We start from the raw sequence: 23842 nt of genomic DNA on the forward strand, positions 1-23842 counted from the left end.
TATGACAGGCCTTACTATTTTTTCTTTATAATGATCTGTGCATTCAAATGCTATAAAGTTTGAAATCAGTTCGAAAATACAATGTTTATATCTATATAGGCCATCCTAAGTCTTAGCCCCCCTTTATCCAAAAATATATACCCTGCTAAGCTTTTGAGAGAGGGATTCCATATAGGATTTAATTATATTTTGAAAGGTCTGAGTGAAGGAAGTTTGCCTTGTAGACTAGTAGTGGGTTTCAAGTTCTTAAGGTAATCTTAGCATTGGATCAATAGATACTCTTTTGCACACAATGATTTATTTCAAAAATTGAAAATAGAAAGCGCCGGTATAGCCCTACTGGACTTATGCCAGCGGTTTAGAGACCTATAGCGGTGTTATTGAAGCGGTTTAGAGACCTATAGCAGTGTTATTGAAGCGCTGATATAGGTCGGTTTTTTTGTTAGTGCAACAATGCCAAAGTTGTATTAAAGAATATATATAATCCACCACTCTAGCATATTGTAAATCCAAGGCTTAATAGAGCAATACTAGCTTAAAATCATAGTTTAGAAGTTAGACTTTTTGTTTAAATTTTTTCTTTTTGGAAACCCTGATGTCAATGTAGGGCTCCATAGAATCTCTCACTCTCTCTCCAGCACGTGCTAAAAGTTAGGACATTTTCTAAACAAACAAAGCAGAATATTATCTTTCACATGCCCTCTTACACAATTTAACAAGACTAAAAAAAAGCTAGAAAATTAGTATAGTATTATAGTGTTATTCCATTACCTATGACAACTGATATTTGCAGTGCCCACATTAGATTTTACATCATGTTTAATTTTGTTTCCAGCAGAAAACAGAAAAAGAGGAGATTTTTACTTGTCAGAAGGTCAAGAATTTGGATTTATCTATTATTAAATACACTTTCATCTTGGCAGCTGACTTACTTTTCCAAAAAAAATTAAAAAAAAAAAAAAAAAAACTAATTACTCACATAATATAGTACATTATCCACATTTTATTAAAGTTTGCACATAATGTGGGATAAATAAATCTAGCTAATCAAATACATTGAGTCTGATCAAGGGTCAAAATCAAAATACATTGACTTTTATCATTCTTAGTTCAATTAATTTGATGACTCTTTTTCTTATACTTTAATTCACTATCTTATCCTTTCCCCAACCAAATAGTCTTACCCTGTTGTTTAGAAATGGTTTCCATTTGCCAGTCCTTTTATTCTTTACATTCTTTATTGATTACTTAATAATGCCTGATGTGGCTCCACAATTATACCGGGTTCCTTTCTTTTCTTCTAGGCACTAGCATCTCATATTCAAATTGTAGCACTAAAGAAACGTGTGATAGAGGCAAAGGATTGGTGCAAGAGGTACGTATTTTTTGCTTGGAATTGGGAAAATCTTTGATTCCATATAGAGCTTTAATTTTGTATGGAAGGAAAGCTAGCATGTATGTTAGCTTCATTGAGAGTAATTCGCAGTGTCCTCACACAAAACTTCAATGTGATCTTTGTAGTACAATCATTGGTATAATGGAATGTGCTCTAGCTGTGTCCATATCTCTACCGCATTATTGTGGCATATATTTATGTCTGCTCAATTATATACTTCAGTGATACCAGCACATAAATTGGCCAATTTAATGCCATTGATACTTGGATTGGGTATTATTGTGAAGTTGGAGATCATCTAGGTATTGCTGTTACACCACACAAGATTGCAACAAGTACAGCCACATTATGCATTGTCCACATAATTATTTTCATAATTTTGGGCAACTGTACAAAAGTGCAGTATCCTTCTTGCAATAGTATAAAATTCTTTAATTAGCTGACTTAAAATGCTAGATTCAGTGTTTACTAGCTCTGGCTGATTGTGCTAAATGCTCCTAAAACTGACGTGGGATGTACATCTTTTACTAAACGGAACTTTATTTGAGAATCATTCCCTTTTGAATTTTCGATATCAAAGAGAGGAAAGAACCATGCTAAAAGGTTCTGGTCCCCTGCGCCGATGGGTCCGGTATGTGATAGGACTTGCACTCTAGACATGCCTAATCTTCCAATCTTGAAACTCCATTGCAAGTAATTCTCATGGCACCTAATTCAAGTTTAGCTGGCCCAATTTTAGCCAGTGGAAATGGGAAAGGAACTGGCTAAGACTAAGAAGTTTGTCACATGTCAACAAGCAAGATAGGGAGACATGGACAAGATGTGCTAGAAGAAATTCCAAAGTTTGATAACACAGCTTTTCCGTTTCTTTCTACTTCCGTTTGTCTTCCATGTTGGATTTTCTTCTCCTTATCAAAGGAAGAACATCCAAGAGTACCTTCATAAATTTCTCTCTCTTGTTGCTACATCAATTAGCTTGTGGGGGACCAGAAACTTATACATGCTACTTGTCGCTGCTATACATCCTTCAGTCACTGTAGCTACTAACAAGACTTTAGCCAAGTGACAATTGTGCCTGTTATCAAAACCCTGCACAGACTTGCAAGTTGAGGATATGGTTTTCCAAGATTAGTCCTGTTGAGGACACAAAAATTAATGTGAAAACACAACCTTGAAGTTCATCTCATCTTGAATAAGAGACAAATCATTGACAAAGAAATATAAATACAAGAATTTTTTACATGTCTCATCACATTAAGAAGGGCTTCACTGAGAAAATGAGACATAGGGGTAATAAAATCATGCTCTTTAGGATTGTAGATAATGATTTTCTTTTCCCATTTTTTTTTTCTTTCTTTCTCAGCTTGTAAGTACATAAAAAATTCATTTCCACTCCCAATCCTATTCCCCACCCCCCCAAAAAAAAGCCTGACATAGAGGGCCACAGAAAATAATGTGTGCAATATAATATTTGAGACATGAAAATGAAAGAATCAATGTGTCACAAATGCACAAAGGGTATTGGTGGCTATAAATTGCCATGTCACATAATTTATTATTGAAAGAAATATGCTTTACTAAACCCATTATGATGAATGTCGAGAGTTAACTTCCTTGCCAAGAGATATGCATTCAGAAGGCTTCTTTGAAGCAACTTTTAGACACATTGAAATAAACAGGCTGGGGAACCAAAACCTTGTTACAGGCCGTATGTCGGAAGCATTCAGCCTAAGATCATTCTTGCAAAATTTAGGACAATGAATGGTGCATATAACTTCTTTCAGTTCAGATCATGTGTTGCACTTAATAATATTCATTGCACTAGGGCAGGGTCCATATCACTGAGTTGTTTGGCATTTATTATCTTTGACAAGAATTGAAGCATTTAGACCCAATGATATAATGGCATATAGCAGTCTTGCATGGAAGAATTTTATAATGGATGTGGTATATACACACTATTAGAAACTCGAACCGGTTTCTAATGTTGCCCTTTTTGTGAACAAATTCAACAGACCATGAAGATTGATCAGGGGAAACCAAGACTTCTTTATACATATCATTTTTATTACTTGCACCTGTCTTTTGTCTTTTGTCTTCTTTTTTTTTGAAGTGATACTATTTGCTATCAAATGACTGCATGAAAAGTACTTGCTCAAAGTGAGATATGGTTCTCAGATATTGAGGCAATTCATAAACATAGCTCAGCCCTCACTTAAAATTTTTATTAAAAAGAAAAAGAAAAAAGAGCATAGAATTTGATGTCATTGCTGGTAAGCAGAGGAAGAATCACAAACCACCAAAAAAAGGAGAAAATTTCATAGGGTTAATTAGTAACGTGTCCAGCCAGTGAAGATTATCAGAGATTCATGGTAATGATTATGAACAATATAAAATCTGAGCCTTTAAAAGTTCTCACCTAGAAGTTACACAAGCATGTTATTCTACTTCAAAAATTAATATACCGACGGTCTTAGATTACTAGTCCTTGATTTAAGTTTCCATCAATTGACATGGTATTTTCTAACTAATCATAGACCCAAGAGCCTTATAACTCAGTTAGTTTGCACCTCTTAATATGTCTGTAATATCTAAGATTTAGATTTTCAATGATGCTAAATAGATAGGGGATCCTACTAATCCCAAATATATAATTTTTTCGGCCAATTGGTGTTACCAAACCCTAATTAGATGTCACAATTACATATTAGTTGATTCAATTTGATTAGATCCATAGCAGATTGAAAAACCCTAATTTACATAATAAACCTAATACCTAAACCCATATTTTGATAAATCTTATCATTCCGATCAAACTTTGACTGAATTGGGAGTTTAAATATTTAATTGAGACCCTTAATTACATTTTTGAGTAATAAATTTGATAGATTGAAAGCTGGAACACAAAATCCCTAATTTAGGCATAAAACCCTAATTCTAATATGCCAAATATCTAAAATTTTGTTAAGCAGCCACTGTTTTGATCAATTTTTTGTTTAAATCTTCAATTTGGGCCCTAAATTTCATGATTTATTGATCAATTGGAAGAAAATATAAGTGTAACATGGAAATCCCTAAATCAAGGCCTAAACCTAAACCTAACCCTAACTTTAAGTCTTCTCTAATTTCAACCAAAGCAATAAGATTTAAATAAAATTGACCTCAAATCTGGGAATAATATGTCTGCTTACTTATCTGATAGTGTTTTATTGAATGAAATGTGCAAAGGATCCAAAAGGGTCAAAAATATGAATTTTTTACATTTTCATGTGAGGTTTGCCAGAATATGACAAAGGCAACATAGGGGAGAGAGAGAGAAGGCTGGTTTAATGGAAGCCAACCAGTCCTTGTAGGTTCTGTTTTATGGTGTTTAGGTAATTATTTCAAATTTGTAAATTTAAACTTAAATATATTCATTCCATATTTTTTTGTGTGTGTATATTACATGCACTGCCTTCAAAACAAATTGACATATATGGTATATAAGCTATTTGATAATTTAGAAATTATATCCCTAAAATTGCAACAGCATACATAATAAGAGTTAGTATGGTTGGTAGCCCAGCAAAAGAATGATATACAAGTTTCCTTCGACCCAAAATTTTTGTAGCAATGATATTGCACTCCCCAAAAACCAAAAGTTTTCATAATAGAAATCCAATATACTTTTTGTTTATTCCAACTCCACCATGATTTAGGATGAAAGTGTGTGACCAATGTGCTTAAATCCAATATTTGCAGTTATCAATCATATATTTGAGTCACCATGCCATAGTGAGCAAGGTGAAAACTTCCTAGGCACTTCATTTCATTTATGTTCTGTGGTTAAAAATATCAAAGCCCTGTATATGATCAAACCTGGTTACTTGCTAGGATGAGAAAGATAATGATAAAATGAACACAGCAGAACCTTTTTGTGTGGAAATAACTAGATATTTTACTAGAAAAATATACATGTATTAATATACTACCAAACACCATCTGTTACAATACTTAGCTATTGTTTACACATCACTCTCCTCTTAGTAAAGAAACTTTCATTACACTACACATGTTCACGGGAACTTTCAAAACTCTATATTTTGTTCCTCCCATGTCTGAGTAGCCATACACTCATTGAATGTCACCAACTTCTTAAGTCCGTTGAAAAATGGACCTCATAGTACAAGCTTAAGCTTCACCTCTCTCAGAGCTTGGAGGTTTTGTAGAGGCCTCTAAATCATTGCCATCTGAGCCTCTAAATTTTAAGAAATTTTCATCATCTTTGTCATCTGAGCTACCGTGTCCTAGATGAAACCATTTCCTGTGTGGTTTTGGCTGTGTCTCACTGATGGCAATAGCAAGGTCATTAGGAAAAAGGTCTTGGAGAATGAAGGCATGCCAGATAGTTGTTATAAGTAGAGCCGTAACTGTAAGCGTAGCAGTGGCGGAGAGGATGACAGACAGGGCTTGAGTCAACACACTTGTGACTTCATTTGAGTACCTAATGGTTGCAATGGCAGCGCCAGTCATTGGAAAAGTGTAGGCCCACCATGCCATCGAAAACCTATGGATTTGAAAAGAATATATAGTATCAGAAAAGTGAACAAAAGGTGGAACAATACTTATGCAGCTAAGAAATGTAAGTCATATCATACGTGAATCCTCGGAAGAAATTAAGCCGAACTGCCTGCAAAAACACAGAAAAATAATAGTTCAAAAAACCATCATAACAATTGATCATTAGTGTTTGTGCTAGGGGGCAACTATTTATATTTTGGCACCAAGTCAATACTAAATGAAGTGTAGTTTCCGTTCATGGTGAAGGCATTAAAGTGGCAAATTTTTTACCAAATTATAAATTTCTCTTTTTTACTACTAATTAGATTCTTTAAAAAAAAAAATTGGTCATATTAAATTTGACCTCTCTGTCTTGCTTGCTTTTGTACCTTGTTCATGTTTTACCAGACTTCTCCCTCACTGTTTTGTAATGCATGATAAACTACCACTTGTCCAAAAAGCTTAAGCTTTAGGGAAAAGTGATAATTAATCATCTGTTCTAGATGCAACAAAAGGTGGTAGTACACTTAAAAATATGTGCGTAAGCATATGTGCATGGTGGAGGATTTAAATGAGTTAGCAGTAATAATCTATGTCCATCTACATTAGAAACTAACCAGTGAGAAATAAAGGAACAGGCCAATGAAGTAAGCAATCCGTGAACCATAGTCAAAGGTTCCTTGAATCTTTGCCCATGCCATTGAAGCAACGCTTGGTGCTGCCACAAACAGAAAGAATACAGGGTGTAGCTCTTTTGGAAGTGTCTCATTTGTTGGAAGCCTCTGGTAGAGAGTTACAAATAGAACTATGTAGTGAGCCAACCCAATAGCAAAGAAGAATATAGGCCCTTCTTTTATACCCATCGATGCACCTAGTAATGCCCCCACAAAATTTCCAACAACGGAGAGATGGTTTGAAGGATTGGCCACCTTTGATAGCCTCCTTCGGCCTCCTGACATCCACTGTCCATAGATCTTAAGCTCGAGAAAGAAAATTGGTGTCATGAGAACATACCAAAGAGGTTGAGGCAGGTTTTTAGCAACTGAAGGTGGCACTCCAAGAGCTAAAAACAAGAGGGCTATCCATGGGGCAAAGAAAAAGTTGATACGGATAGGGTGGTAGTACTCACGACGAACTGCTTCAAAGTAGAAAATCACTTTTAGAAGGTAGATGGAAGCAACAGTTGCTACAAGAGCAATAGAGATGCACCATAAAATGAGATTTACTGTCAGACTTATGTGGAGAAACTTTGTGGAGGCAGTGGTGGCCAGAGATTTCCACATAATTGCTTGGCTGGTAATACCAAGACAGATACCAAATGAAGAGATGGGAAACCGTAGAAAAAATGGCCATAAATCATCATTTGGAAGCAGTATTTCCTCTGAAGCCTGTTAAAAGAACCAATACATGATCAACGTGCAAAACAAAATATGGCTTCTTTTGAAGAAAAACAAGATCATATACAATTATATGAACAATGTGAAACACATAGGTTGCATAGTCACAAGATATATAGTAGCAACCAAGAATTGTTGACTATTCTTTATGTAGAAAAATAGTCAATTAATCATTTGGCAATGAAAGTACAACCCATATATTGTACATAAATGGAGCATGCTAACTTGATTAAAGCTGTGACTAACCAAAAAGATTTCCTCATAATCATACTATTGGAGTGTAACTTTCATATCACTTAGTTGCAGTAGCAATATTTACACGCAAACAGAGAAGAATCTATGTAAAATGCTAGCATGAGTAGTAGCACATGTTTTTTCCAGGTAAGTACATGCTTGATGTGTTGCAATAGATATAAACATTGTTCTCATAATTGATTAGGGAAATAAGGCTAGCCTTGCTGAATATAAAATCAAGCCTTCAATGTTTATGAAGCAAACCTCCTATTTATTTCAAAATCAATGTAATTATTTGATGGCCTAACTTTGTGAATTGTGTAAATTCCCAGATGTCGCTGAACCCAAAATATTGAGAGAGAATAAAACAAGAATTAAAATGCGCATAAGGGTGGAGGAAAGAAAACACATACCTTAACAGTGTCCAGCTCTGGCCCTTCCAAGGCATCAAAGTATCGGTCCACAGGCAAATTCCTTTCAAATTCTGTTTTATGCACTATGTCATCCTTGGGTCCAGCTTCCCGTGGCAACTTTCCACGTAGTTGTGTGAGCTGCCTCTCAAGTTTCCCTGACCATGTTTTGAAAGAATCAAATCTATTGTCCTTTATCCTTTTAATACTTGGGTGGTATGCAAATTTTCCATCAGTAATTGCCTCCTTAAATGCAGGGCCTGTAACAATTGGCTGAGAATGATACTTTGAATATTTTGATGGTTTGCTGCTAGCAGTCTTGGGTACACCAAAAGAGTCTGGAAATCCATCCCTAATAATTGTTTCGCCGCTAAAGAGAACTCTTTTGGTGGTCGGTAAGTGAGCATTCACAGGAGATGCAGGCGTGCTAATAGAAATAGAAGGTACCCTTTGATGACGTTGAATGGGTTCAGACTCAATGCCCTGCCTTAATATAGAAGTTGTTTCAGTTCCCTAGTATAATACATAATATAAGTATATATTCCTAATCTCTATATACTCTTTATTTTCCTATGTGACAGTAATAGAACGATAATAGAACATCGCCACACAGCAGATCTTGCAAAGCAAGATCTGAATGATAGTAGTTATTATATTTAAATGCTTATTCAGGCATTCTAGTCCTGCAAAATCATCCGAGAGACATGAATCTAGAAGTGCCAATTCCTTTTCAATAGGAACATGATTATAAGAAAACGTACATTAGTTGTTGGACTGAAAGATCCATATTCGCTTGTCTGACACTGATCATTTGTGGAGCTAGATATATTAATGTCATCAAAGCCAGCTACTTTATTTGATGATATATAGTTGAGGAGAGATGGGACTTCAGTGGAATTCTGCTGTGCAGAACCGATATGTGTGTTGTCTTCCATGTTAAGAAAAACACCTGAAAGGCATAACAAGAGTTTAGGTATATGAAGCTCTCATAATAAGTGAATACTTTGAATAAAATTAGTTAAAGATATTGCACACGTTAAGAAACTTTAATTGCATTAATATAATTAACAAATAACTGATGCAGGTGTGCTTGATCATGTATATGTATACTTCATCTGCCAATGGATTTTCATAACAAAAGTGTAATCAAGTTCTTCAAGAACAACTTGGTAAGTGGTGCCAAAGAAATCAAAACACAGATACAGATGCTAATGTTATTGAAGGGGCTAGCCATGAGTTGAGGAATCCAAGGTTAACAAGTGACAGTAATTACACAAGGAGAATAACTGAATTGAAAGTAGCACCTAATAACAATCAAAATTCAACTTAACGACACTTTGTGAGAACTACATATCAAAATTAACAATTCCTCATGAATTCTTCCATGTTTGACAATCAAAATCAGCATCTGGATACTTGTGGAATAATAATTTTGGCAAAGCACACTCGCATAACAACAAGAATTTTGATGTCCAATTATCAAGTGAAGAGCTAAGTTTAAAGTTCAATAATGCCAAACCAATTTCAAAAAAAGAATATATTGAAGACGTAGAACATGATGAATTCTTGCCAGAAGTCAAGATAGAAAATCAAGATAATATTTTGCAAGTAGTTGTTGAAGAGGCTAAAGGGGAAAATATGGAATTGATGAAGGAGAATGGAAAAAATCATGAATTCAAGAATGTTAGAAATTCTATGGAAGATTTATCAATCAAAGTTAAATGTAAGTGTGAGCCTATAACCCTTAAGTCTCAAGATCCTTTTGACAATGCAACAAATACATTGAATTTATAGGAGTAGAAATTTTTGATTTTATCTTCAATCCTTTGTTGATTGATGTTGTAAATCAATTAAAGGACAACGGAAAGAAATTTTATGCCACACTGTTTCAAGGATACCAATTTCAAAACTAGATCAAGTTATTGAAGTATTTGAGGGATCTATTTATTTGGAACAAAGATTTCTATTTCTAGAAGAAAACTTGAGATCAAATTTTATCCAAGTGGAGGGGTCTAATGTAGGGTTCTATTATTATCATTTTTAATTTTTGATATTTTCCTATAATTTTTGTAATTTTAGAATATAAGATTTTATTTCATTGAGGTATTTTAAATATTTTTATAGTCAATTAAGGGTCCTTTTATGTTAGGGTATTGTGGGGATCGTTCGATTGATAGGCTCATAGGATTCAGAATTGGTTGAGGATTGTTGGGCCAGTGGCCCATCCGAGGCCGTATACCCGTCCGAGGACATCATGCTCCTCGGCAGTACGCGTCCGAGGACGATCGCGTCCGAGGACGATCAGGACGTGGTCTCGCCGCGATCAGATCTCAGAATTAGGTCATCTCAAAGGGTAGAGTAGCCGACTAAAGATGAAAGAGATAAGGCAAACAAAAATTTGAAACTACAGCTGCCTCCGCATTAATGACCTCTCAACCAACTCTCTAGCCGCATTAATGTGGAGGTGATACTTGAACAGTAGGGAAGCAGCCTTACAGCTGCCCATAGGAAGTTCCAGGAGGTGCCAGATGGGACAGAAAGAAATCCCCCGGACACAACCTACACGTGTTCGGCGAGGATGGAGCGCAAGGGGAAGTATATAAACTAAAAGAAGAACATGAAGAAGGGGATCGGAAAAAGAAGGAAAGAAAAGAACAGACATAAAATGGAGAGAAGGAAGTAAGAGGAGGGAGAGAGAGTTGCACTAGGGACTAAAGAAAAACGTTCATTATACCAACTAAAAAAAAACCTTGTACGGGCTTTAGAGAAAATCTTGGAGGTAGATACCACAGTTAACCTAGTTCTTTACACCCACGCTCTACAAATCATATTGTCTGGGCCTTTTACGTACAAACCCCACACCGCTACGGTTCGTTACGAATCGTGTCCTTACAGGTATTATTTAAGATTTCTTTATTTTTTATTCTTTCTTTCTGGTAGATTCTAGGGTTTTCCTTGTGCCCTCAAAGATAAAAGGAAGTTTTCACCCCTTTGGTTGATTTAGTATTGTTATATCAACTTTGAACAATTAACCAATTATGTATTCAAATTAAATTCTGGCTAATTGCAATAGGAAATTGAATTACCAAAAAAGAAATAAATAATTGACACATGCAATTTGGTAATGATGTGAAATACCACACACCCAAAGGGAATAAAACACCACGGGTTATCACAAATCCAATGAATATTTTCACTATTTATAATCAAATTAAAGTTTACAATAGAAATAACCCTTACATCTAATGCTAACTCAAGTAGAACTCACAGTACTCATGACCCCACAAATTTCTCCAAGTGCCTTTGACTATTCTATCATGAAATTCTCCCAACAAACTTGGTCGACTTTAGTGTGCCCTTATATACTTTTGCATTTGATATTCAACTCATTAGTCGATTAAAAGGACCTTTAAGAGAATCAGGTTTCTTGATTCATGATCAATCGAGACTCAGTTGAGAGTCAATTGAAGGCTCTTTGTCAATAGATCGAGTCAATCAAGAAGTGTGTCAAGATTACGAAAACAACTTTTCCTTGAGCCAAACTTAGGTCTTTGTCTTGAACTTGAATAAGAACATTACAACATAACAAGACATAACAAGACTTAACAATTTATCATGGTTTGCCAACACTACTAACCTAACAAAGGAACCTTTCTGGATTTAAAGGTTTTGTTAAGCTAAAACGATATCTAGTCATTTCACGTTTCCCATTCTATGTTGGTTTTTCAATCATTTTGTTTTTCAATGTTGAAACCATGGCCAGATATCATGTTAAAAGATGGGATGGGATTTGGGAGACTATAAGATTATAGACAAAGTTTAGCTACAGAATCAGTTGTAATTTAAGGTTATAACCTTACTCAATATATTTTTATTGATGGTAAATTTTGACAAATCCACTATTGGATTAAATCTTTTTTTTTTTATATCCTACATGCTTGCAAAAGTTCTAGAAAATTAAAGATCAATAGCTATGTCATTAATAAATTGTTTAAATTGCAAATTTTTGTAGTTTAAAATTATGCATAAAATTACATCTTCTTCTTATATCCTACATGCTTGCAAAAGTTCTAGAAAATTAAAGATTAATAGCTATGTCATTAATAAAATTTTTAAATTGCAAGTTTTTATAGTTTAAAATTATGCATAAAATATAAGCTTATGGATCATATAATAAATAATATTTGATTGACACAAAATTTGATATATATATTAAAAGTGTAAAGAACATGCAATTCAACGGTCCGATTTTCAAAATATGAAGTAATGTTTATTTTAATAAGTAAGGTTGTAACTTAAGACTATAACTAATTTTGTAGCTAAATTTTGTCCTAAGATTATTGAATTTCTCAAAATGCAAACATTATTGTTATCTGACTGAAACTTCAATCAATAAAAGCAATATCATAATAGAATCCAAGCAGACATTAAAAGCTATATCTGTATAGGATTAGAGAAGAACAGTGCAGAAATAAAAGACTGAAAATCCTAACCTCGAAGTTACTGCTATATCAAAAATGGTTTCTACTTATGCACTCCTTGGTTTTCATGCAGCAAAACTCCAAGTTGCACTCAAGCACCAAAGATGTTGAATCCTTTTCTCTTCTCTCGAGCAGATGAGTCACTAGATAGTTCAGAAGAAGGCCATATTTGGGCTAAAGAAAAAAATAATATGCGGTTTAAGAAAACAAATAAGCGTAACTACACGTCTACCAACCATAGGAAACAGCATATATAGTCTAATGTAGGCCCTGGTTACGTCAAATGCACTTCATGTTTGATGTAACTACGGATAATTTATTTGGTAACGTGAGCTGCAATATACAAACTGGCAAAAATAAACTGTACTCCAGCGATGTGAGAATATATATATATATAGTAGGCAAACAAAGCACGGTTTGGATGATTTGTCATAATTTTATCACCCTAATTAAAATCATATTCTCTTATTCTCTAATAACAAATTAGGTGGATTAAATGATCGGCAACAAGAGCCACCTTTGACTGCATCTATCTTACACACAAGAATTGCAAAAATTAATATCAAATTTAAGTGTAACTGAGTGCCAATAACTGTTCTAGCTGGCATGGTGTGTGAAATAAAGAAATGATGTTAGCAAAAACAACAAATGAGTACATGTAATAAGCAACATATTTCGATTACTAGAAGGCTTAAAATCTGAAGGACAAGTACATCCCCATAACAATATTAACAATTATATTCCATGCTATGCTTGATATTTGAAATTGTATAGAACATGAAACAAAAGTGGTGGTCCATATATAAAAGCTACACAATAAAACTATAAAATGTGAAAAATAATGCCTAATCTGAGTTGTAATGCATAGAGCTCAAGGCTAGACTTTTAAATGATGAGAAGATTATAAAAACTGTGGGTACAACGTTGTAAATTATTGGCAGCAAAAACATATATATATCCAGTCCTAATAAAAAACAGCAAAGACACAGTTGTTGCAGTTGAACGAAAAAAATGGGAAAACAGATGTCACCAATTGATATTAATTTGCACCATAAAGAAATATCTGTGTCAACCAAGCTAAATACAACATAAATAAAAAATATTTATATTCTAATTCGAATCAGAGCATACGAAAGTGGCTGTGTACTAACTAGTAGATATTTTAGTCAATGCAAAATGATCAAATAATAAATAAATGATTCTTCAATTAGATATAATCCTTATGTTTGACATTCATTAGAACTGTAGTAGGCATCTTGCACCGTCAATTTCGGTACACCATGGAAAATATGACACAATGACAAAGCCATGATAACTACCGTTGATACCACAATTTGATTTTCTACAACAACTCTAAAAACAAGTCTACAAAACATGATATTGAATACTATAAAAGACTTGAATATGTCTTTCTCATCACCAATTATTTTTTAGGTGAAGTGGCACATCTCATAGTCTAACAAGTGGTATTAGTGCTAAAGTCATAGCTTTGAGTCATAAGAGTCTCATTGTGATAGGGGATTGTTGGAAAACTATTATTCGACTTCCTACATTCACTCTCAAAATAGGCCCGAACAAGATGTCAAATGTTATACAATATTTGAGTGTTATTCTCATCACCAATTAATTTTGAGATAGAGTGGTATAATCCTCACGGTCTGACAACTACAATAAAAAGTCAAATATGTATTGCAAACTATATAAAGATTACTCATGAGTAATGAATACTGCCACTATCTCTACATACATGAAACACTTAAATGTAACAATAATTTAGCAATAAATTTATATAACATCTTTTTTTTTTTTTTTGGTTGAGAAAATATATAATAATAAAAAACTTGAAACCGTACAGTAATTGCCTTTTGGTGGGGTGAGGCCGTGAGGGAATGTTTAGTGTTTACTGCCAAATATACGTTGGCTTCCATTATATATGCCCCATTCTTCCTTTCTTTCGGTGTGTTTTGTTAATGGGATTTCTTTTGGTATTTAGTGACAAAATACGTTGGTTTCCATTAAAGGGATTCCCAAATGCTGAATCTTCCAGCACATTCCATACATTAATAAGGAATTAACATTATAGCAAGTCGTTGTTCAATGCAATCCCGTAACAAAGGAAGAAAGAATAGTGCAAACTTCAAAGTAATTATTGATGCTGAGTGTAACTATCAGTATTATCTTAATGAATTCAACCAATATCTGAAATATTCAACAATGAGAGCCAGAGAGAAGAGAAATTGACTCTTTCCATTAAGGGAATATTCTGACATAAAATCATAACATTGGCAGGTTAATTTTGCCTTATGTGCCAATAGAAGCAAAAGGTTTAAATTCAGTGTGTCTATATATATATATATACGAACTAGAACGGTAAAAGGTAATGGGATTATGATGAAAGACCTAATTTTTCACACGAATAAAGACTAAAGAGCAAGGGTTTGGAATTAGGCGAAGTGGAATATGATTGAAAGATTAGAGAAAGACAAAAGGTGGAAATTAAGGCATGAAATGCACCTAAATTGGGTTTTGTTTTTAAAGCCATTGTAGTCTCTAAGCAATTAGCATTTCCTTCCCCTAAATTGGATACAAATTAATAGGCCATGAGGTAGATACAAAAAACGTTACCAAGACAAAAACAAACTTAAACCTTAATTACCCAACCACATCCCATAGCATTACCATGCACCTAAGCCAAATTCGGTGATAAATAAAATCCAAAACAATCAAGCTTGATTACTATGCAGACCTAGATCATTGTTGAATTCTCGTTAATGAGACTTTTTAAACTTGAATATCTCGAAAACTTATCAACATAATAGTAACAGCCCATTGGCATATAATTTTGTTTCAAACAATTTATGTAAACTAAACTATATATATATATATATATATACACACACACACACACACTGATTTTGAAGGATTAGATTAATCAAATGTAATCTATATATTCACTGTGTTTTTCTTATTTTATTGACCTCACAACGTATGGTTAAAATCAATTTAGTATCAGCATTAGAAGATCTTTTGTAGCACAAAATATAAAGCCATGCCAATATAGCCAGACCATTGGTCCACACTATATAAATTAATTTTGGTGACCAGCGATACATATCATGCTTCAAGTGGAATCAAAATTATCTAGTTATACTCTCTACCACTCTCTACCATATAGAATTCTTAAAATCTTAACACTTTATTTAAAATACAAAGGTTCAAATTATGTCATATCAGCGTTCCACTCAAACCCATTAAATTAACAGTATTTAAAAAACAACTAATTGTTAATGTTGAAGTTAATGTCTCCAGATAAAAAATTAAAAAAAATTATAAAAAAAAAATTTACAAATGTCTCTCCTGTAAAAACTCCATCTCCTCAAAGCAAAACAACTAACTCAGTATAAGTGCTTTGAAACCCAAGTCTCTCCTCAAAAACAGTGAAGGAAATAAAAATACCCAAAATAGTTTGAAGCACGTTATTATTCTTTGCAAACTTTGTTTTTTAAGAAATTGTTTTGGTTTTGGAATTTTTGTTTTAAAAATTATTATTTTAATTGATTTATTAGTAGAATGTTGAGAAAGCATAATCTAGACTACTCTTATATTGTAAAAGAAATGTCAGGATTTAAAAATTTATATTTGGTAAAAGACATTAGGAACTCTATGTTAAATTACCGATTATTCCAAAAGCTTAAGCTGTTAGGAAATTGTGAATTTAATTACTTAACCATAAGTCTAACACTCCCCTTCACTTGTGGGCCTAAACTTCCACTTAATAAGTGGGGGCCCAACAAGTGGGAATTTAACATTTTAAATGGGAGGTAGAGTAAAGCTAGGGATCGAACTCAGGATCTCCTACTCTAATACCGTGTTAAATTACCGATTATCCCAAAAGTTTAAGCTGTTAGGAAATGGTGAATTTAATCACTTAACCATAAGTCTAACACTCTAGAGGATCTCGATCTCTTCAAGTGCCTCTCCAACTAGTAAATGGTCCATCCTTCTCTTTCATCATGATCTTACTTAATTTTGACTTTATATATATATACATATTAATCGTGATCCTCTGCAATCTGCATGCATGAAAAAATGTAGGGTTCCAGCTAGTGTCGAGCTCGGTTTGATTGTCAAGAACATTAAAGATGCCCGAGTCTAAAGTTACTATTAAAAGGGTTTAAGCCAAAAAGAGACAATACAAAAGATCCACTGGCATCAGTCATTGATTAATTCTACAACTATATATAGTATTTCATTTTCTTCAATTTCTTTGCATTAATCTAATAGCAATTTACTTTTATGTATGAGTTTCACAAATTACATGATCAAAAAAAATGAATAACCCAACTCTTTTTCCAGCACCAAAATTGTGGTATGATATCATGATTCTGTTCCCATGAACATAAGCCCATACTCAATGATAATATGCATTGGTCCAGTCAAATGGCAGAGACCAAGCTAGGAATGAAAAAAAAAAAAACAAACAAACAAACAAATAAATGTTCTTAGTCTTAACAATGATCATTCTTGTTTATAATCAGCATTGCAAAGAATATGTGGAAGTAATTGAAAATATAAAAAAATAATAATTGAAAGACTATAATTAATAACAAAGATATGAGCAAAGTTTAAGAACATACCAGTAAATAAAGCTGCTTCTGCAGCTCTGCTTTGTCTTTTTCTATGCTACCTTGCACGAGGTTAAAGACAAAGTAGTGTCCAGTAATGGAGAAAAAGGAGAATAGTTCAAAGGAAACAAACCTATAAAAATTGTCTATTTAAGGAGATGAAAGCTATTCATGTATAAATGAGAGCGCAAATTAGTCTGAACTAATCTGAACGGTTTTAACAACTTTTTTCTTAAAATTACTAGACAGAGACCAGGTTTGTTATTGAACTTTTTATGTTTTGTTGTTTGGTACACAAAATTAAAAGACCAAACAGAGTCATTATTAAGCAACTAATGTAATGAGGAAGATAATGAAGGTTAGAGATCCTTTATATATGTGAAAGGTTGAGGCTTTTTCTTAGAGACATTTACTATATATATATATGATAGATAGAAAGAGTCTTGAATGTTTAGCCAACAAAATAGTTTTACTCGGCCCAACTAGAAAACATGAGGACCGTAGCGTAACGTGGACCAGCTCAAGATGGACCAACGTTAACCTAGTTTGGAGCTCTCACCATTATGCCTACGTACCTTTCTTTCTATACCACTTGGTATAAAATAAAATAAAATGCATGCCTTTTTTTATTATTATTTATATTATTACTTTTTACTTTGTTTGCACATGCACGTTAAACCCTCCTCAGAAAGAGTGACAATGGTGTTATTTATTTTTTTTTTTTTCCTTTCTTTCAAAAAAAAAAAAAAAAAAAAGAGTAATGCTATATACCCAACAATTATCATAATAGTTAAAAAAAAAAAATTGTTAATAAATACATTAAGGACAGTGATTAAGATGCATTTAATACTTTATTAAAAAAAATGCTCTATACACAACTCATTAATGACATCACTTTTTTACTAATTACTAATAACTTGTTACCTTCATAATTGATAAATTTTTTGTAACTCTGGAATTATTTATTTTATCCAAGGATGGGCCTAGTAGGGGGCTTGAGCCCCCCTGGCCCAAAAAAAAAATGGTATTTATAATACCCAAAACCCTAGCCCACCCTTACCTCCCCCCCCCCCCCCCCAAAAAAAAGTCGACACTGCCTAGACCCATAGCCCAGCCCAACCCCAAAAGAAAATACTTTAAACCCAAAATTAACCCTAAACCCTACAAACCGATTCAGACTATTAAAAAAAAAGGTGAAATTACACTATTGAATCTTGAAGTTTACATTGTGAGCGCAATTAATCCCTCAAGTTACAAGTGAGCACTATTAGTCCCTTAAATTTTAAAAATGAGCAGTATTAGTCATTTATTAACTGAAGTTAGTAGTATTGCTTATGTAGCTAACGGAATAATGACCTGTCATATTCTGTTTAATGATGTGGAATTTTTGAATGAATAAATTTCAAAAACCAATATCAAAATACTTGATCTGAGTCATCTGACCTCTCCATGTCAGTTTCTAAAACGCACAAGAGAGAAAAGTTGTCTACGAGACTATTGTTGGTTTCCATGGCTGTCTTAAGAGTCACACCGATTCACCGGAATGGCACCATTTGCAATCCACCGATCTAGAATTGTATTCCCACCATAACCTTCTTTTATTTGAAAATGTGCAAGACCCTTTGCTAATGACCCATAATTTAATCAATCATTTAGTTTTAAACTCAAAATGGTTGACAAAGGTTCACAAATAAGATATACTCAATCATTAAACCACTACAATACATAAGGATCAACGATTTCTACGCTTCACATTTGTTTTATTTTAGATCCAAAAAAACCCACACATCCCCCAACTCCGATGCGAATCTATATATCCCAAAACAAATGCAAGCAATGCAAACAACCATTGCAATCCACTCTTCGCTCCATGATATACAATATATGTTTGCCATGATTGAATCTCAATATCAATACTGTTTTGTCCACAATTTTAAACCCATGGATTGATTGCAATGTCATTGAAGATGGTGCCATATGGTGGATTGAATATGCAACATTCAAGACAGCCATGGAAAAACAATGATCTCCCCTCCAGGCAACCTTGCTTTCTCATGCGTTTCAGTATCAAATGGGAGAATGGCTAGGTCAAGTAGTTTGGGATTAAGGGTTTTGATGTGTAAAATAGTTTTTAAAAATTTTTCATTAAAATATGCCACAACATTTAAAAAATTGCCAAATTATTATTCCGTTAGCCACGTAAGCAATACTACTAACGGTAATTAATAAAAGGACTAATACAGCTCATTTTAAAAACTTAAAGTTTCAATATCGCTTATTTGAAACTTAAGGGACCAATTGCGCTCACACGGTAAACTTTAGAGACTAATAGTGTAGTTTCGCCAAAAAAAAAAAAGTTGTGAAGAGAGAGAGAGAGAGAGTAGAGACAGAGACTGGAGTGGAGAGAGTAAAGGGTTAGTAACTTAGCCAGTCAACCACGCCACTGCATAGCACAAGTTGTCAACCACCCAAGACGCCGCCATCTCTCCCACTGACCCACGTCACCTCCACAGCCTACAGCCCTGCATCTGTCTAGCGCCTCCAGCAACTTGATTTGCCCAACCCACCGCCATCTCTAGTCGCTGCAGCCTCCATCCCAAAATTCCGATCTACCCTTTTAAGTATTTTTTTTTTTTCTATCCTTAAACTTCAAAACCTAACATAACATTGATATGATTTTTCTATGTGAATCTATGAATACGCTTATATTATAATGTTTGTGAATCTGTGATTGTGTTGTTGTTTTTTTTCCCCTAAGGATGATTGTGAATTGAATTTGAATATGTGATTGTGTTTAGGACTTGGGAGTCTTTATCTGTCTCAAAGATATATATATATATATATATATATATATATTATTATTATTTTTTTTTTTTTTTTTTTTGGTGCAGCTTATGAGTGGGAGAGTGTTTAAATTGAGAAGGTGAGATGTGACTTGGATTTATATATAGTTATAGTGAACTATATATATATATATATAATATATATATAAATCAATTGGCATTTTAACTGTTTATTGGTAGTGGGGGCAGGGACGGAATTAGGACTTGGAGCTAAGGGGGGCAGCTCTATTATTGGCTGCGTGCAGTAACTCCAGCCTTTAGCTTTGCTGCTTAGACTCTGAGGTTTTTTTTTTTTTTTTTTGTTCATGTGTTTGCCATTAGGTAAGGAGAAAATTATTTTGTTTCAATTTTTTTAAAAGGGGGGTTTGTTTGTTTTGGGTAAAATTTGTTGGTTGAGCTAATTTTTTTTTTTTTTTAATAGTTTTGCTATTTGTAATTTTTGTTGTTGCACTAATATTTTTAGGCATGTATATTTTTGTAAGGACACAATTCTCTGGCGGCCCAATAAGGATGTTGGGCTCGCGCATGAAAGATCCCTCACAATATGATTTGTAGAGAGTGGGCTTGAAAAGCTAGCCGTTGGTCACAGGGCGATGTTCCGGGCTCGATTTTAGAGGGGTTCCAGTAAAAGAAAAGAGTTGGGTTTGACCATTTAAGCCGTGAAGCGTGGTGTCCACTGTGATTGGGCTCCTCGGACTTGGTCCGAGGACCATTAAGGTCTTCCCAGGTTACCCGACGGCGTGTCCTTTTATGGTCTGCACATGTTATTAGGGTGTTTCCCCCTATGGAGTTTTTCTTTTTTGGAGATCGCCTCCCCTATCAGATTCATTTGCTTCTTCTTTTATACTAGCCTGCATTCGCTGTCCTTCGTCCACGTGTAGGGTCAATCTTTACAAAACTGACATTTGTCCCATCAGTCCAATCCCGGAATTGTTGGGGATGGTTGATAAAGTTGGAGAGTACGGCTCTGTCAGGGGCAGCGCATTGAATGGCAATGAGAGCAGCTGTCCCGGATATTCCTTGATTCTCTTTTAAGTTTGGCCCTATACCAGTTTTACCCTTCTTCTTCTGGTGGGGTTTTGGATCTGCCGAGGACTGAGTTGTCCTCGGCTATATCACAAAACTGTTAGGTGCTCTGTATTGTAGAGCTTGGGCCGTAGTTCTCCTTGGCTCGGGCCTTCGGACTCTCTAAGGGCGAATGGGCCTGGCCCATAAATTATTTGGGCCCCACAATAGCCCCTCAAAACCCTGCTATCCGACTTCTGGGTTGGAAATGAGGGTTTTGGTAAACCCGGGCCTTTAGTATGGCTTATTTAGTTCAGCCCCGCATTAATGTGGGCGGTTTTCCACCTGTCCAGGAAGTTAGCCGGTCTTCAAGGAACTCCCTTTAATCTGCTCGTGATCTACTCCTACCGCTTGGCTGTCCCAGACGCGCCCTTAATGACTCCCCTTTACGAGGCTCATTTATGTCTGGCGACTCATCTGATAAGGTGGGGAAGTGGAACGGACACCTCTTTTTTCTTTAGATTCTTTTGGAAATTTGAATGCATTTAATACCCCCCGTTTTGCTCTTCTTATAAGAAGGCAAGCAGGAGGCCATCACTTTCGTGCAGACCCCTTTCCATCCTTCTGAGATCTGAAACCCATAGCCTCCTTTAGCATTTGCTTAACTCGATTGTTATACACCATATCATTATATGTCTACCATAACGAATGATGAAGGAACCATGCCCCTCCTCAAAACACCATGTTCTGATAAAGCTTGAAATGGCTCGGTCAGGGCAAGGATGGCGCAGATTTAAGATATGTCCCGCCTCTCTTTCAGCCAAAATCCGAAACAGGGGCTCGTCACGTCAAACTCTCGGCGTGACTGAGTCGAGAATACCCAATGTCAGCACCACCTGGCTCCTCACGAGCATACCTAACACGACACCAGTGTGTTAGGAGTCAGGGCTGAGGCAGAGGCTAAGTGCTTCTGCTTCTCCCTCTCTTTGTTCACTGGTGCCCTCCCCCGCCTTCCTCTACTAGTCTTCCCAACACCAGCTCCGCCCTGGTGTTGTTCTTTTCCCTCTTTTGCTCCTCTCTTTGTCTTTTCATCTCTTCCCCTCTTCTTCTCCTCCTTCTCTTACTCATGTCCTCCATCTTCTTCATTCATCTCCTCCATCTTCTTCATTGATTTCTTCCTTACTATTTCCTTCTTCTTCACTTTTTTTTTTTGAAGTGGGTCCTTCTCTTAATATGAGCAACAATAGGGCAGAGATTGGAGAGACTTTGAAGACGAGTTTAAAAGGCGACTGACCGTTTACTTATCTGTACTGCGGATGTTAGTGCTGCCTCGGCAGCCCCTCTTTTGTATAGGCTTGTTGAGGCCCCTTTTTGTACATTGTAATAATTTTTCATATTAATAAAAAATTGTTGTCATTTCATTTCGCATATTCTGTCTCTTTGTTTTTATAAATTTGCAAGTGCTGCTCGGCTCAATAATATCGCATCTAAATCAATGACGACTAAGACCAAAATACTTAATAATAAAAAGATGTGGCCATAACTTTAATAGAAGTGTTTGGCACAATAAGGCAAACCAGTAAAAAGTAATACTTACCCCCTGCTAGCCGAGGAGAGAAACGAAGGCTTGATGCCGTGTGAGGAATAACCATTTGAAGACATACCACCCACTAAATGAACGGCCCTCTTAGGCCATTGAATACTGGGGCGTTCCACCACCTTCCTTACAATTTGTTGTCCTTAACCTTTTATGGTGTTTAAGCCGTGGGTCATATGATCTGACATTTTTATCAAGTAACCCACCTTATGAAATCCAAACCTTTTCTTATCCGAGTAGTTGATTTCCCCATTGGCTTGGGTCCGAGGACCATGCAAGGCCTTGGCTCTGTCCAGAACTCGTAATAATAAATATTTTTGTACTTGGTTTCCCCATAGGCTTGAGTCCGAGGACCATACAAGGTCTTGGTTCTGTCCAGAACTTTTTTTTTTATTTTTTATTTTTTATTTTTTTTATGCACTTGGTCTTTCCTCAGGTGTCTCACAAGCTGCCGAGCAGGAAGTTGTCCTCGGCAACGGTTATTCCTTGGTGTGGGCCACAGTCCGTGGGCTTCCATGCAGAACGGGCCTGGGTCGCGAATTTACCAGGCCCACAAATTAAGAGGCAATTCCGTAGTCTTTGGTCACGCGGTACTTTTTGGCGTCCCAGTGTTCGAGGTGCGCCTTCTCGAGGATCTTCAAATCCTACGGCTGAGGATGAAGTTGGAAATTGAGCCAAGTCTGCTTCGTCCGTAGCATTCCTTGGAAACTTGCACGAATTAAATGCCACCGGTTCACTTCTGGGTATAAATAGGATAGGGGATCACTTTACTTGCACATGAACTTTCCTGTTCTCTTCAGAACCATATTTCTTCCATATCCACGATCTCTCTTTCTAGTGCCACTGCCTTAAAGCAAGATGTTTGAGGCGTGGATGGGGGTGGAAGGTCTCCGCTCGCTTCAGAGGCACCGAATCCTCAAGATGATACGGTATGGACAAGGATGGCACAGATTCGAGCCAGTCCTCCGTTTTGACAGGAGGAAGATGGGGTTCCTTCCTCTTTTAGTCAAAATCCGAAGCAGGTTCTGGTCATGTCAGATTTTTGGTATGTCCGAAGAAAGAATTTCCGCCATCAGCGCCGTTTGCCTTGTAGCAGGCAAATTTTTGCAGGAGCTTCCCAACTTCCGACTCCCTGCACCTTTTCTGTAGATGGTGTTAGCCTGAGGTCAGGTTCTTTGGCTGCCTGAGTTATGGGCATGTAGAAGCGTCGAGGAATAGTTTCCTTAGACGGCATCTTGGAACGGTAGCCAATCTCTCCTCTGAGCTATGTCCTCGGCTTTATCTTCACTCTTTTGTACTTTTCTTTTGCTTACGC

General features: G+C 35.5%; 1 protein-coding gene across 2 annotated transcripts; it reads right to left on the reverse strand.

Moving 5' to 3' along the window:
• Nucleotides 1–5375: 5375 nt before the first annotated feature.
• LOC115960998 (S-type anion channel SLAH2-like) lies at nt 5376–12730 on the reverse strand. 2 transcript variants are annotated; one of them, XM_031080042.1, is made up of 6 exons: nt 12470–12730; nt 8738–8925; nt 7980–8459; nt 6553–7323; nt 6034–6065; nt 5376–5942 (listed from the first exon to the last, which is right to left on the reverse strand). In XM_031080042.1, exons 2-6 carry the CDS (start codon nt 8909–8911, stop codon nt 5567–5569), a joined length of 1833 nt encoding a protein of 610 aa, XP_030935902.1. In that variant the 5' UTR covers nt 8912–8925; nt 12470–12730; the 3' UTR covers nt 5376–5566. The 2 variants fall into 2 exon arrangements, with proteins under 2 accessions (XP_030935902.1, XP_030935903.1); XM_031080043.1 differs by lacking the exon at nt 12470–12730 and having other exon boundaries at nt 7980–8463; nt 8738–8810.
• Between the last annotated feature and the right edge of the window lie 11112 nt (nt 12731–23842).

Source organism: Quercus lobata, chromosome 9, assembly GCF_001633185.2.
Source record: "Quercus lobata isolate SW786 chromosome 9, ValleyOak3.0 Primary Assembly, whole genome shotgun sequence".
In the NCBI taxonomy this organism is placed as follows: Eukaryota; Viridiplantae; Streptophyta; class Magnoliopsida; order Fagales; family Fagaceae; genus Quercus; species Quercus lobata.